This window comes from Lissotriton vulgaris, chromosome 11 (genome assembly GCF_964263255.1).
Source record: "Lissotriton vulgaris chromosome 11, aLisVul1.2, whole genome shotgun sequence".
Classification (NCBI taxonomy): Eukaryota; Metazoa; Chordata; class Amphibia; order Caudata; family Salamandridae; genus Lissotriton; species Lissotriton vulgaris.
This window is the reverse complement of record NC_141699.1, coordinates 371641945-371657103: the sequence shown is the minus strand read 5'-3', so window position 1 is coordinate 371657103 and position 15159 is coordinate 371641945. Positions and strand designations below refer to the sequence as shown.

Here is a 15159-nt window from a genome sequence, read left to right as displayed (position 1 = left end):
TGTCTTGGCCTAGCTAAGATCAAAGACCTTAGAACACCGTCTATACCAAAGCCAATACCTGAAAATGTAACCACAGATATTGAGTTAGACGTGTCACAAATTTTACATTTCAACAGAACACATCCTGATTGGAAAAAGTGGTTAATCTGGCCTACAGACACAAATAGCTGTCAAGATAGATTCCTGAATAAAACACAGGGTTTAAAAATGACCAGATTAGACCCTAGATATTCCCAGAGACAACATCCAGGGATTATAACAACATACAGTGTAGGGAAACTCTGCCTCGAATGGCTAACAACATCCACACTGGCTGAAATTAAGCAACACTTGTCTTTACTAAAAGAGGGTGCTGATTTGCGCGATTTCATTCTTGGACCACGCAAACAGCGTCAAAAGCGTTTCATAGCGACCAGTATCTATGCTGCTTACAACGAGGCTTGGAAAGTAAAGTAAATTGAAACTGCTGAAAAAATACGAGAAATTGATCGTATTAATTTGGAGAAATCACTTTCTGTGGTAGACAATGGGTTAACGACTCTGTCTTCAAGAATATATTCGTTGGACAATATTGTATCCTCTGCCTTTGATGTGATAGACAGAGATTTGCTAATGTTACAACATGGCCAATCTCAATTACGCTCTATTATAGAACTAGGCTGGACGCTGCAAAATCTTCGTTCAGGCTATGTGCCTTGGCGTTTAATCAACACAACGTCATCATTTTCCAGTTTTAACCTTACTGATAAACAGATCAGTTTGGCACAGAAAGGAGCAGACTATACAATCCTGAGCATCGAAAAACTCGAGAGATTACCATTGACAATGTCAGAGAGTCCTGTCATTGAATGGATAATACACGGAATTATCACAATTCCGATAACAACTTTCCGATTTAAAAAGTGCCTTGAGTACATACCTGCTGGCCAATATGAACAATTGGGTAAAGGATATGTAAAATCTGAATGGAAATTACCATACACTCATTCTTGCTATAGTGACAGTGACAAAAATGTATTTCTTAGTGGTGAGAACTGTAAACATTCACTAAGCGGTATACTTTTGTGTCAGGGTATTAATTTACACGGAGCATGTGATGGAAATTCAAACAACCTTTCATGCCACCAGCTAGTCACACCTGCAACTCAGATAGAGCCCTTCTTTATGCAACTCGCAAACGGGAGTTACATTCTTAGAACGGATCACAGATGTTGTGGCCTCACGCCAGGGAAAAGTTATCTAATAGAAGTAACGTCCATGGTCAAATGCTGTATGCAAGCATTGTTCCCGAGCGGGCCTCCAGACATAGTGACTCCCCTCTGGCCTCGTCTGAATCTCTATTCTATACGAATTGATACTTTAAGCAAAATGAAATCTGTACTTTTACAGACAACAGTGCCTATAACGTCATCTAAAGAGACGTATGATCTTCTAGTCGCAAGGACGGCTACTGAAGTTCATGACCTTTTATCAACAAATTGCCCCGTGCATTTCGTAGAAATGTTCAGCCAACTCCTTAACATGTCTAGTGCGACAAGCATCCCAGGCATATTTAAGACAGTCTTTACGGGACTGCTAACACCCTTCCAGGCGATTTTGGGAATCTTTCCTAATTTTGTGCACTCCATTTTTGGCGGCATACCATTATTTTTGGGACTCGTCGCAGGGATTCTATTTTTGACCCTCCTGCTACGTTATGGCAAGCCTCGGCTCAGACATAGCTCCCATGGGAATGGAAGAGACAATCCTAGCAATGCGCTACCGGGACAGGATAACTAACGTCCTCGGATTAGCCAGGCTGAGAGATCTAAACATGACCTGGTTCCTTTCATTCAGACCGATATGGCAAAATTGCATTTTACCTGTGCTACGGTGTATGCTTTGCGGCGATGAATGCGTGTTGGACATCTGTCTTTCACTTCCATCAGCAGTACCAATGGACGTCGATACTTTGCTCAGTCCAATAACGGCTCACGCATTGTGTTGTCCCCAGCGGCTACCAATCCTGATGACGGCATTTGTGGAGACTCCTGTACTACAGCCAAGTGGTAACAGTGGAGCGAGTGACAAAAGCAACATCATCCAGGTACAACGTTCTGTGAGCATTGCTGGTCCTGCCTTCGATGACAGCAATCATTCTCACACCTGCCAAGTTACAGCGCTATCTAATTTGGTTGAACTATCACCTGAATTTGTAGACCAATTCTTTGAGAGCCTGTCTGATACGATGTTCTCACCCACAGAGAAACAATAACTTTTAGAAGCTTTCCGACACACAGTGTTCCCATGAACTCTGAATTCGGCCTTCAGTTTTGATCAACAAAAACTGCAATAAGCTTTGGAAATTTATATTTTTCCCCGTTCAAGCAATAATTCTTTGAATTGGACAATTTTTCTAATATTGACCTTTTTTGGCACGAACAATTCTTTGCTTAACGTAAAAACTATTCTTAGAGAACAGAAGCTTCACACTTCTATTTCTAAACACATCTAGAGACATAACAACATTACACCAGCCTCTAGCACACATGTTATTACAATGCATTTTTATGTGATGATTTATCTCGCATTTCTTCTGTCAGAGATACTTCATGTGTAATTCTTTATGCATAATCGTTCATTGATTTCATATGCAATAATTTTTGAATGATTACTATGCTTTAAAAAACGTGCAGTACCTAAATTCCATGTATTACTAGTACGCCTATTTCGAATGCATTTATGTATTTTGGGGTGGGCAATGTTACACATGCATCTAATTGCTTAGTTTTAGTAATTTTGATGGACATTAACCCGTGGAGTGGGTGTTGCGTGTTTATCTAGGTTCCTGATCGATACTGTGACCTTATGCCCCTATTCGGCTATAAATCCATTTATTCCCTATATTGGCATAACCGTTCGAGTGCGATTTTCTGAAAAGTCATCTCTGGCCTCACACGAACAGAGCCACATTCCAGCATGACTCTCTGCTACTTCCTTTGCGACCAATTAGTGCAATGACAGAGCAGCAGTCACTATCTGATATTCCTAGATAACACTCCGAGTTCTTCAACAAGATAAAAACTTAGCAAACCTGGAAATCCCCGCTTGCTATGTTTTGATTAGTAATGGAACTCTAATGAGCAACTGATAACTATCACTTCCTAGTGACATCTTTAATTGACGTCTTATGTCCAGCAAACTTGCGTCAAACCCGGCACCTGTCAGGTATAAATATTACCAACGTTGCCTTAAGCAATGTTCGTTGCCTGTTGCTGATGCCAGCTGCCTGCATGACCCTGTGTTGGTAAATCTAGCACTCTGTCGCTGCAGCCTGCTATCCTGTGGTGGTGAAGCTGCTGATACCATTATCGCCGCTAAAGCGCGACCTATGGTGCAGTACGCTTAAGGAGCTGAGCAGCCGTCCCTCTGCGAAGACATCCAGCAGATTCCAGCTGCCCGCGGACGCTGTCCCCCCTCCTTCCTCGACGCGCTGAAAAGAAGCTGCTGCCTTTCTCGTGCAGAGAAATCCAGTCCCGGCGCTTCCGGTTTACCCTCGCGGGTGACTGGGATATCGAGAGAGACCCCTGAAGGAGATACCAATCCTCCATCATTCTATTCAGAGGTATGGTGTTGACTAAACCCTTAGACGAGAATTCTTGAAACAAACCTTGGCAAAACCAACTTAACTTAAGCTACTTACTTACTCCCCTTTTCACGTGTTAGGCTTAGGTCAGGCACACTGGGGTAGGCTTAGTTAGAAGCACCAGTTGAGTATGTTAGCCTAATGTATATATGACTGTATATATGTTTTATTACTTTTAAACCATTGTATGGCTAAGAAACCATATCAATGCTTTTACAGTTCTATTTCGCAATACTGATCTTACTGTACGTACTTTTTATAATAACAATTATTGCAATTGTGGCAATACATTTCTCTTGTACGAGAAGAAAGACTGTTCAATAAATGTTAACCTTTATTGATACACGCCCGTCTCTCTATTCTCTACATCTCGTGAAAGTAAACTGCACTAGACTGACTGAGTGAAATACATGTCTATTGTTTCACACGACCCTAGAGATTGACTCTTGATCTGAGGAGCAAAGTTGTCATGTTGCACGGTTGTTGGAAAACTGAATCCCTTCTTGTCTGTGCCAAGGAAGCTGATCACTTCCTATGCAGAGAAGAAAGTTTCCAGTGACGTCTGAGCTAGTTGGTAACACAACCCAATTAAGTTTAGCATAGTCAGTGGAGGCCTGGAATATCTGCAGTTCCACGTCGATACTACTGTTTATGTTATTCCAATGCGCAGGGCCTAGTGGGAAACTAGGAACTACACTACAGGTTCCTAAGTACACTTCTTTTGCATTCACAGGTATCTGGTCGGCGGCTATGGATGGGGATTTGGAACGCGTCAAGAAGTTTATTAAGAGAGGGGCGGACCCCAGCCTTCCAGACAAATCAGGGTACACAGCATTGGTAAGAGGCATGTCTACTAGTGACCTTCTTTTAATTGGAGCATGAACAGAAATCCCAGCCGGGGGTTCTGCTTCAGTTGTATTAGGTGAACAAACAAGAGCTAAGGCTACATAAAATGACCTTAGTTGCATACAAAGCATTTATTACAAATGTGCAGCTGCCAGCTTAGACATTTGCTCTCCCCATCGTTCTCCAGCTGCTCTTGTGCACTCTATAGAGCAATTTATAATATCTATTCTCAATTGCACACCGTATTTTCAGATTGTTTTCTCTTTTTTTCTAATTTGACTAATTTTAAAAGACAGTCATTTATGAAATATTCAACACATGTTTAGTATGCAAAGACATTCTGTCCTTGATCCTTGCATGGAATAAAATTAGTGCAAACTGTCTGTCCAGTACCAGGCTGGTACAGGCAGCAGGAGTATAAACATGCATTATTGCAAAGCAATAGAATAAGTAGCACCTCCGGGTCATTGGAACAAACCAAAACTCAACTTAAGGAGGATGTGCTCTGAAGTTCATTCACACCAAGACCTCTATACTTTTTATTTTCTGCTGCATACTTTGACTTGCATATGGGAATTCAGAAGATCCCAGCTCTCTATCAGCTTTTTACTTCAAGAAAACAATGCTTTCATCGAAGAAATAACTCTTGTAAGCTCAACTCTGGAAGAATACACCTGCTGCTGCCAAAATGAGATTTTCTTTTTGTTTTGTATCGATGTGTTCCTTTTCAGAGCCTTTCAGTCAAGGCCATCTAATAGTGGTTGCTTACAAACACTAACTTTAACATGCACTTGATCATTTCTGACACACCATTACACTACATTAGATGTAACGTGATGAATGTGATGACAGTCTTGTGTTACGCCCCATATTGTTTTGTCAGTATTATCAACATGTATTTGCCTCCATGGAAAAGTCTAATTGAAACATGTGCCACAAAATCAACATGAGACCATTTAGAAGAATGATTTCTTAGGCCCAGCACATGCTTGGGTAATTGGTGTAGCATCTCACAGGAGCTCCTACTGAGCCGGATAATGCAGGCCTTCAGAGAAAAGCTTAAGACTCATGGTTGCCATCACGATCCCATAAATCATTTTCTGCACAGACTGTCAGTAAGCAACCTTCAAATACTGTTTAGTGTCTGACATGTATCCTGTACCATCATCGTTGAGGGACGCTGATGTGCAAGTATCTATTGCAAAATGTTCTTTGTAGATGTCAGCCACTGTTGGGGGGAGAAGATACACATGGCAGACAGGGGCTACTGGTTCTCAAGCCTGGTGTTGAGGTCAGCTTCCTGTGGCCAGATGTATAGTCCACGACATCCTTCTGAAGTGACTCTTAAGTTCCTTTCCACCCTTCCCTGGCCAAAGTGAGTGGGACATGCTCTAGGTACCAAGATAGAAGTTCAAAATAATATGTCACACCAGCTTGCTTCTACGTCTCTTTCATGTGAGAGAAAATAAAGTTTGTTCTCCAGTCAGAAATCACTGAAACAGAAATACTTCATGGCATAATCGACCGCAGCCAAGTTATACTTGTGGCCTGATGCCAAGGGGGTGTAGGACGGGCCAACAATTTCAATGCCCAAAACTCAAACAAAATGCCTTCTACTGACAGTGGCACCAATAGTACCTTGTGCTTACTTCCTGGCTTGCTACTCAATTGCCAAGTAAGACTGTTTCTAAAGAATGGGCATGTCCAGTAGCACAAAGATCCAAACATCCTTGGTCTTTTTCATGCCCAAGTGTCATGCTGGGAGCACCTCTGGGCCAGTGACAACAGGAACCACTAGCCTCTACCTAGCTCTTGGCTCAGGATTCACAGGCTCACTGTAATGCAGTCCATCGTCCCAAACAACATAACGTTTTCCATCTATTCCTTTGCAGGCCTGTTCTCTGGCTTTCTTCCGTACTCCCACAGCGTGGGCACTCAACTTGTGTCTATTTAGATTTCCGTCAGGGTAGGTCTCCGCCATCTAATGAAATCCTGCAGCTTTGGCAGTAACCCACACTCCAACACCTGGTCTGCTTTGGGTGACTCATCCTGTTCCCTCTCTCCCCACTCAGTTTAAGTAGAAGTGTTCATTTGCCATCCACAGTATTGCTTTAGACAGGGGCAATACTTTATTTGTCAGCACTTTTCGAGTGAGAAGACATTCAAGCAATGTCTCCTTTTCACTAGTAGCACTAAAGGCAACCGCTCTAAACTGAAAAAATTGACTATTAATAAAATAAATACCCAGGCCACTGACATTGTGGAAGGACTACAAGCACTTTATTTTGTATTGTGGCTGTAGTCCTTCAATTATGTTAATGAGCATGGGATTTTTTTTATGGTAGTACATTATTTATAATTATGATGCTGCAAGAATTTATAAAAGCTGAATGTAAAATAAGCACTATTCAGCACTGCAACGTATAAAGGCACAGTGAATGCCTGATGGGCTGCACCAGCTGCTCATCAGGCAATCACAGTTCTGTCTTTCTATGAGAGTGAATTTAATGAGGGTGGATGGAGCTGATACGGTGAAATAAATAGCTTGCTTGTGAATCGCGGGTTTGAGGAAAAATAACAGATGCTCCTTCTGTATTTCAGTGAATGCCCACTTTCTCACAGCGCTAAGAGAGAATAAAAAAATCTCATGTTAGTGCTGACAGGCTCGGTATTAGCTCAATTTTGAAATGCGAGAGAGCAGTTTAGAGCGTGCGGGGTAAGAGAAGCAAACACACGAGAGAGAAACCTGGAGGTGGGGTCTGTGAAGCACATGGGCAAGAAAGCAAGGCAGGGGAAAAGTGCATAGGAGCGAGTGCCTCACACAGGCCAATAAGCTGGCTGAGGGTGGAAGATGCATTCGAGTGAGAAAAAGTGAAGTAGAGTGCTGGATAGAGGGATAAACATGTACACCAGGGGGACAGCTGGAAAACATGTGCACTCTCATAGTGTGCTCAACTAGAAAGAAAAAAGTAGTGGCTGAAAACTAAGCAGTGGAAGGACGCAAGTCCATGCTTTAGGTGAACGACAAACACATGAAGAGGAAGGAAAACCCCACACTAGGTGATGAATAAAAGGCAATCAAATGATTTTAACAATAAAGACAGCCAACCAAAGACAATGGGTGGGCTCTAAGGCCACTGTAAGCTTAAATTATGTATTTTTGCAAACTGACAGGTTGCTGTCTGGTAGGCGAGACCTGAAAAGGGCAAAACAATAAAGAAAACAAAGTGTGCATCTCTGCAGCTGACTTGTATGTCTTTACCTGTACAAGAGTAAGTCATAATCTCCTCATTGCAGGACCTTCCTGAGGAGATCTTATCCAGCGCCCTCACTTCAGCCTCTTATTCCTATTCTTTATTCCAGTGCAATACACGTTCCTGAGACATGTGTTTCCTGTAGGGTAGGGAAAATTTCCTAGCTAACGTAACGGAAAGTTTCAATTCTATTAAGGACTCGGAGGCGAGGATTATGCCTTCTTTCTCCACTTTATTCTTACAGCAGCATAGAACACAAACAGACTACATTTCCCATGGAACATAGGGAGGAGGTAGTCAAGAACAATAACATGGTAACAGCCAATCAGGAAGGAGCACCAATGTCTGATCAGGGTCAGGAGAGCCCAACATAGTCCTCTGTCAATGTCCCCTCTTCCTCTTTCTGAGCGCGAAGACCGCAATCCTCTGCACGTCAAGCGTCTTGTTTCTGGGTATCAGAACCTGAAACAACAGGGAAGGTATTACTGAAAGAACACCACTACAGGTACCTGTGAACAAATTTGTGTAACGATCAAGATAGACAGCAGATACCATCACATTTAACAGGAAACAAATACTTACTGCAATACGGGGAGGGATCTCCTCCTGGAGTGTAGGGCGGGATAATCCTCGCCTCCGAGTCCTTAATAGAATTGAAACTTTCTGTTACGTTAGCTAGGAAATTTTTCATTCTATGTCAGGACTAGAGGCGAGGATTATGCTTGTTCAAAGCTTGCCCACTACCAACTGGGCCATGTTAAGCACTGGTTTAAAGTAGAACCTCTTAAAGGTAGAGTCTGAAGACCAATCTGCCGCAATGAGGATATCCTCCAACCGGGCACCCAAGCCTAACGCTTTGGAAGCCATAGCTCCTTGCGTGGGATGCGCTCCAAAGTGACGAAGGCTAATGCCTGCCTCTTGCATCACCCACCGAGCCCATCTAGCGATGGTGGGGGAAGACACCGTCTTAAAAGGCTTCTTGAGTGAAATGAGGAGCTGACGCTCTCCCACTGGAAGGAACTCTTCTGTCATCTCCTCATAGGCTTTGAGGCATTTGACCACACACAACTTCGGAGAGTCAGGGAACTCTGGGTAAGAGATAAACCTAGTATGACATTTAAGGGACTTGTGGGGTGAGAGCACTGCTCATATCGCTACTCCTGGCCACCTAGCGCTGCTACTTGTATTTTATCAGATACTGAATATATTCTTTTAAAAATTGTTTTTATTGCTTACTTGCTTGTTGCACATTGCACCGATCTCTCTTACTTCCCCCTCTGACGCCCTTCGTTGCCTCGCGCTCCCCGGTCCACCGCGGGTTTTCCCGATTGCTGTGGAGGGAGCGCCAGGCGGGTCCACTTCCGGGCTAAAGGGCGGAGGCTCAGCATACATCCAAACGCTGGCAGCTTCGCGCAGCAGACTTGTGGGGTGAGAGCACTGCTCATATCGCTACTCCTGACCACCTAGCGCTGCTACTTGTATTTTATCAGACACCGAAAATATTCTTTTTAAAATTGTTATTATTGCTTGTAGCACATTGCACCGATCTCTCTCACGTTCGAGGCATGTGGGCTGCTGAATTCATATCTGTGCATAGATCGCCGCCTAGTGTTGGGTCCGGATGATTGCACATTGTTGTCCTGGAAGAGTCTTCGAAGTATCACGAGATAGGTGGCTCCTCCCCTGGACTACAGTGCGCATGGGCATCGCCTCCATCCCCAGATTGTTTTTTTCCGCCATTGGGTTCGGATGTGTTTCGGTTCCCTCTGTCGGAACCGATAGTAGTTTTACGTTTCTATTTGAGACCAAAAGGTCTTTAGGCTGGGCGTCGGTATTGTTTCGTTCGGGTTATCTTATTCTCAGCTCCGAACGCTTCCTGCCCCTCCGCGTGCTCTCGGCGCGGACGGGCCTACTCGACGCTCCAAGTTCCTGAACATGGAACGGACTCCGTTCAAGAGGTGCCCGGTGTGCACCTCCAAGTATTCACACCTCGACGTGCACCCTGTGTGCAACAAGTGTTTATCACCGGACCATGACGAGGCCAGGTGTATGGCCTGCTCAAAGTTCTGGTGCAAGAAGACCCTAAAGCATTGTCGGGCCGCTCGACTCCAGGCCCAGTTGTCGGCGCCCCCTGCGCCCCCGCCGGACAACATCTTTGAAGCATTTGAAGAAGACGAAAATGTCTTTCAGGTTTCGGACTCTAGCCCTGCGTCGGAGGGAGAGGACTACGACGCAGAAGATGAGGAGTTTGATGAAGCCGGCGACGAGGTAGGGGACGACGATGGGGCCATTGCCACCGTGGGGGATAGCTCGGAGGAAGAGCACCCCCAGACTGCTTCAGGGGCTAATCCCCAACATACGGCCCAGGTCGAGGGATCGCCTTCGGGCCTTACCCAAGACCTTGCTAATAGTCCAACTGCCCCACCTCTCGGCCCGGCCGCGGACATTTCTGAGGCGCCACTCCCGTTGAAGAAAACGTGAAAGCTCCACTGGTGGGACAGAAGGCTCTAGAGGCGTCAACACCTAAGAAAGTCAAAATGGGCGACTTGAAAAGCCACGCCAAAATGGCCGACCCCAAGGCCTCGGGGTCGACGCCGAAGACGAAGGTGGCCGACGCAGCTGCGTCGGCGCCGAAGATGGTCGAGGTCGACGACCCGAGAAAGGCTCCAAAGAAGCGCCAAAGGGATTCCAAGGCTCCGGCTGTGCCGGCTCCGACCGTCGGGGCCAAGGATTGCAAGGTGTCGACTCCGAAGACGCTGCCCCCGGCAGACTCGACTCCCGACTCAGGGAAATCGCTCGAGACAGTCAAGCCCTCTCCAGCCTTGACGAAGAAGGTCGTTGAATCCCTCCAACGGATTCGAAACGCTGAGGTTCCCGAACCAGAGGGAGTGAAGCCGAAGCCCGCATCGAAGCCGGCGAAGGCGCAGACGCCTATTCGCTACACCCTGCCGCCAAAGTCGACGCCGAAAGCCTTCGCTCCGAAGCAGGGGGCGGACGTGCCCTCGAAGGAGGTGTCGACGCCCAAAGCGTCGCTGGCGGGGTCGAAGCCTCGGCTCCAGCCACTCGCTGAGGAAGAGCGCCGTGAGGTCATCATCGACGCCAATACTGGGAAATTGTCCCTCCTCAAACGGAAAATCACCACGGAACCGGTGCTTGAACATTTTCGGATTCCTCTTAAAAACAAGAAGGACTCGGCGGGCGCTTCGGCCCCTATGGAGCCTTCGTCTCCCAAACAAGTGGAACGTTCTCCTACGCGTTCTAACGCAGGGGAAGGTGACGATGAGGAGGAAGTCGAGTACAACTATCCGGCGTACTCGGATCCGGAGGAGGAACATGAACCCTGGTCGGCCGGAGCCGACCCAGATGAATCGCAATCGGGTCAGGAACCGCAACTCTTTGCGGCAAAGACCTCACCGACGGAGGACTCTGCGGCCTTCAACGCCCTAATTGAGAGGGCCGCAGCCAACCATGATGTCGAGCTCCACTCAGATCCTGTGGATGTGGATTTTTTGTTTGACACTTTCTCAGTGGCAGAGAAGTCAGTCAAGACATTGCCAATGCTCAAAGGGGTGCTAAAGCACGCGCCGGAGGTCTTCAAGGAGCCCACTCGGGCGCGTGTCATCAATCCTCGCATTGATAAGAAATATAAGGCAGCGCCCTCGGATCCAACATACATCAAGGGACACTTGCCACTGGACTCTTTGGTTGTATCCAACGCTCGGAAGAGGGCGAATTCACAGACTACTGGTGACGCTCCTCCCCCAGACAAAGAGTCCAAAATATTCGAGGCCTCGGGAAAAAGGATTGCTGCGCAGGCAGCTAACATCTGGCGTATTTCAAACACACAGGCCCTACTTGCACGCTACGATAGGGCTCACTATGACACCCTAGAAACACTGTTGCAGCACCTACCTGACCAGTACAAGGAGGCTGGGGAGATGTTAATTCAGGAAGGCAAGCTAATCACTAACGCTTCCATTAAATGTGCACTAGATGTGGCTGACACTGCCTCCAGGGCGATCAACACTAGTGTGTTGCTGAGGCGGCATGCATGGCTTCGAATATCAGGCTTTAAACCTGATATCCAAACAACCATACTCAACCAAACAGTGAATCCTGACCACCTGTTTGGCCCTGAGGTGGATGCGACACTGGAAAAAATGAAAAAGGACACGGACACTGCTAAGTCTATGGGGGCCCTCCAATCTCAGCAGTTTCGGGGTGGTTCCTTTCGCCGCTCCAATTCCAGAGGCACCTCCAGGGGTCAAGCATCGCAATCCACACAGTACTATAAAGGCAATACCCAGACCTCATACACCAACAAGGGTAGAGGCGGCTACAGAGGCAACAATGTCAAGGGCAGGGGACGTGGAAACAATAGCTCCAGGTCCACCGTCGCCAACAAGCAGTGACGTCTTGTCACTGCCCCCCGACCACTCAACACCGGTCGGGGGGAGACTCCAGCAGTTCCTGCCCGCGTGGAAATCCATCACCACGGACAGGTGGGTGAGATCTCTTATCCAGTACGTATACTGTCTGGAACTTACTTCCACTCCACCAAACATTCCTCCAAGAAGCCGTCCTATGTCCGGCGAGCACTTGCACTTGTTGCAGCAAGAGGTCACAGTCATGCTGCAAAAAGGGGCAATAGAGCTCGTTCCACTGCAAGAAAGGGGAACAGGGGTTTACTCTTTGTACTTTCTGATCCCCAAAAAGGACGGATCCCTCAGGCCCATCCTGGACCTCAGGCCCCTCAACTGGTACATTCTCTCGGAGCACTTCCATATGCTCACGTTACAGCAGGTTCTCCCTCTGCTTCAACAGGGGGACTTCCTGGCCACACTGGACCTAAAGGATGCATACTTTCATATCCCCCTGCATCCTTCCCACAGGAAGTATCTCAGATTCACAATCCTAGACCAGCACTACCAGTTCAGGGTTCTGCCGTTCGGGGTCACCACAGCGCCAAGAGTCTTTACAAAGTGCCTGGCGACTGTGGCGGCGCATCTGCGACGCCAAAACGTCCACGTCTATCCTTATCTGGACGACTGGCTCATTCAGGCAAGGACAGAACAGCAGTGCGCAGACCACGTGTCACGCTCTATTCATCTCCTGCACGATCTGGGATTCTCGCTGAACTATCCAAAATCTCATCTCCAGCCCGCCCATGTACGGCAGTATCTGGGCGCGACGATAGACACGCTGGCAGCCACTGCGCAGGCAAATTCAGTGAGAATCGCCAGCATCCAGACTCTGATCCAACGATTCAGACCTCAGCACTCGCTTCCAGCGAAGGTGTTCATGCAGTTGATAGACATGATGGCCTCCTGCATCTCCATCGTCCCGCACGCGAGACTACATATGCGTCCGCTTCAGGAGTGCTTGGCACGTCAGTGGACTCAGGCTCATGGGCAACTGACAGACCTAGTGTTGGTGAGCGGTCGGGCGTACAACTCTCTGCATTGGTGGAATCCACAAAACCTTTGCAAGGGCCGACCGTTCCAGGAGCCTGTGCAACAGATTATCCTGACAACGGACGCTTCTCTCCAGGGATGGGGAGCGCATGTACTCCATTACACGGTGCAGGGACTATGGACACTACAGCAGAGGAAGATGCACATCAACGTTCTGGAACTGATGGCAATCTTCATGGCTTTAAAGGCATTCAAAGTACATCTGTCCAACAAGGTCGTGTTGATCCGGACGGACAACATCACGGCCATGTACTACATCCAGAAGCAGGGAGGCACACACTCTCCGCAGCTGTCTCATCTGGCTCAGAGCATGTGGAAGTGGGCCATTCAGAGGAACATCTTCCTCATGGCGGAGCATCTCCCGGGCAAAGACAACCAGATGGCGGACCTGCTCAGCAGGCACAGCCACCAAATGCACGAGTGGGAGATACACCCATCAGTACTCCAACCGTACTTCCAAAGGTGGGGTCATCCAGAGATAGACCTGTTCGCCACAAAGGAGAACGCAAAATGCCAAAGCTTCGCCGCCAGGTTCTCACACCCGCAATCACAGGGCAATGCGATGTGGATGAACTGGTCAGGCAGATTTGCGTACGCTTTTCCCCCAGCACCTCTGATACCGCTGGTGGCACGCAAACTCAGGCAGCACTCGATGACTCTCATCCTGGTTGCTCCAACATGGGCTCGCCAACCATGGTACACCACGTTTCTGGAACTCTCCGTGGTACCGCATCAGAGGCTTCATCTCACCCCAGCCTTCTGACGCGGAGCCATGGCGACATTCAGCACCCAGATCCGCAACAGCTCAACCTGGCGATCTGGCTCCTGAAGTCCTAGAGTTTGGCTACCTCAATCTTCCCCCAGATTGTATGGACATCATTCGGGAGGCAAGGAAGCCCACTACTCGAGCTTGTTACGCAGCCAAGTGGAAGCGTTTTGTCATGTACTGTGTAAACCACAATATTGACCCACTGGACGCTTCCATTCAGAACATTATTTGCTACCTGTTCCACCTGTACCAATGCAATTTGGCGTACTCTTCCATCCGCATTCATTTGTCTGCGATGGCAGCATACCTTCAGAATAGGCAACACCTATCCCTTTTTAAGGTCCCTGCTATCAAGGCTTTTCTGGAAGGACTCAAAAGGGTCATTCCACCGCGGACACCACCAGCTCCGGAATGGAACCTCAATGTGGTTCTTACAAGGCTGATGGGGCCTCCCTTTGAGCCACTGCACTCTTGTGAGCTTCAGTTTCTAACTTGGAAGGTTGCTTTCTTAGTAGCAATTACATCGCTACGGAGGGTTAGCGAGTTGCAGGCGCTCACCATCCAGGAACCTTTCTTCCAAGTACACGCTAACAGGGTGGTGCTCCGCACTAACCCTAAATTCTTATCCAAGGTTGTATCTCAATTCCACATGAACCAAACAATTGAGTTACCAGTGTTTTTTCAAAACCCAGAGTCACTGGCGGAGCGGATGCTCCACACCCTTGATGTTAAAAGAGCCTTGATGTACTACGTCGACAGGACTAAAGATTTTCGTAAGACCAAGCAACTCTTTGTTGCTTTTGCCTCACACCACAAGGGAAATGCTATCTCCAAAGCTGGGATCGCTAGGTGGATAGTGAAATGCATTCAGATCAGTTACGCTAAAGCTAAACGCACTCTCACAATTCCACCAAGAGCCCACTCCACCAGAAAGATGGGGGCCTCTATGGCTTTCCTAGGTAACATTCCCTTAGAAGATATTTGTAGAGCAGCTACATGGTCTACCACACATACTTTCACTAAGCATTACTGTGTAGATGTGCACTCTAAACAGCAGGCAGCTGTTGGCCAGGCTGTTCTCAAAACGCTTTTTCAAACGGCTGCAGCTGGCACGGGCGGCCGCCGCTAATGGAGGGACTGCTATGTATTCTATGCACAGATATGAATTCAGCAGCCCACATGCCTCGAACT

The 15159-nt window shown here is 47.3% G+C and overlaps 1 protein-coding gene across 1 annotated transcript in view; it reads left to right on the top strand.

The window, feature by feature from the left end:
- ANKRD39 (ankyrin repeat domain 39) overlaps positions 1 to 15159 on the top strand; it is a 120067-nt gene that overhangs the window by 45033 nt on the left and 59875 nt on the right. The window contains exon 3 of the mRNA XM_086943354.1: positions 4359 to 4462. Coding sequence (XP_086799480.1) covers positions 4359 to 4462 — 104 coding nt within the window. The remainder of the gene's footprint in view (positions 1 to 4358; positions 4463 to 15159) is intronic.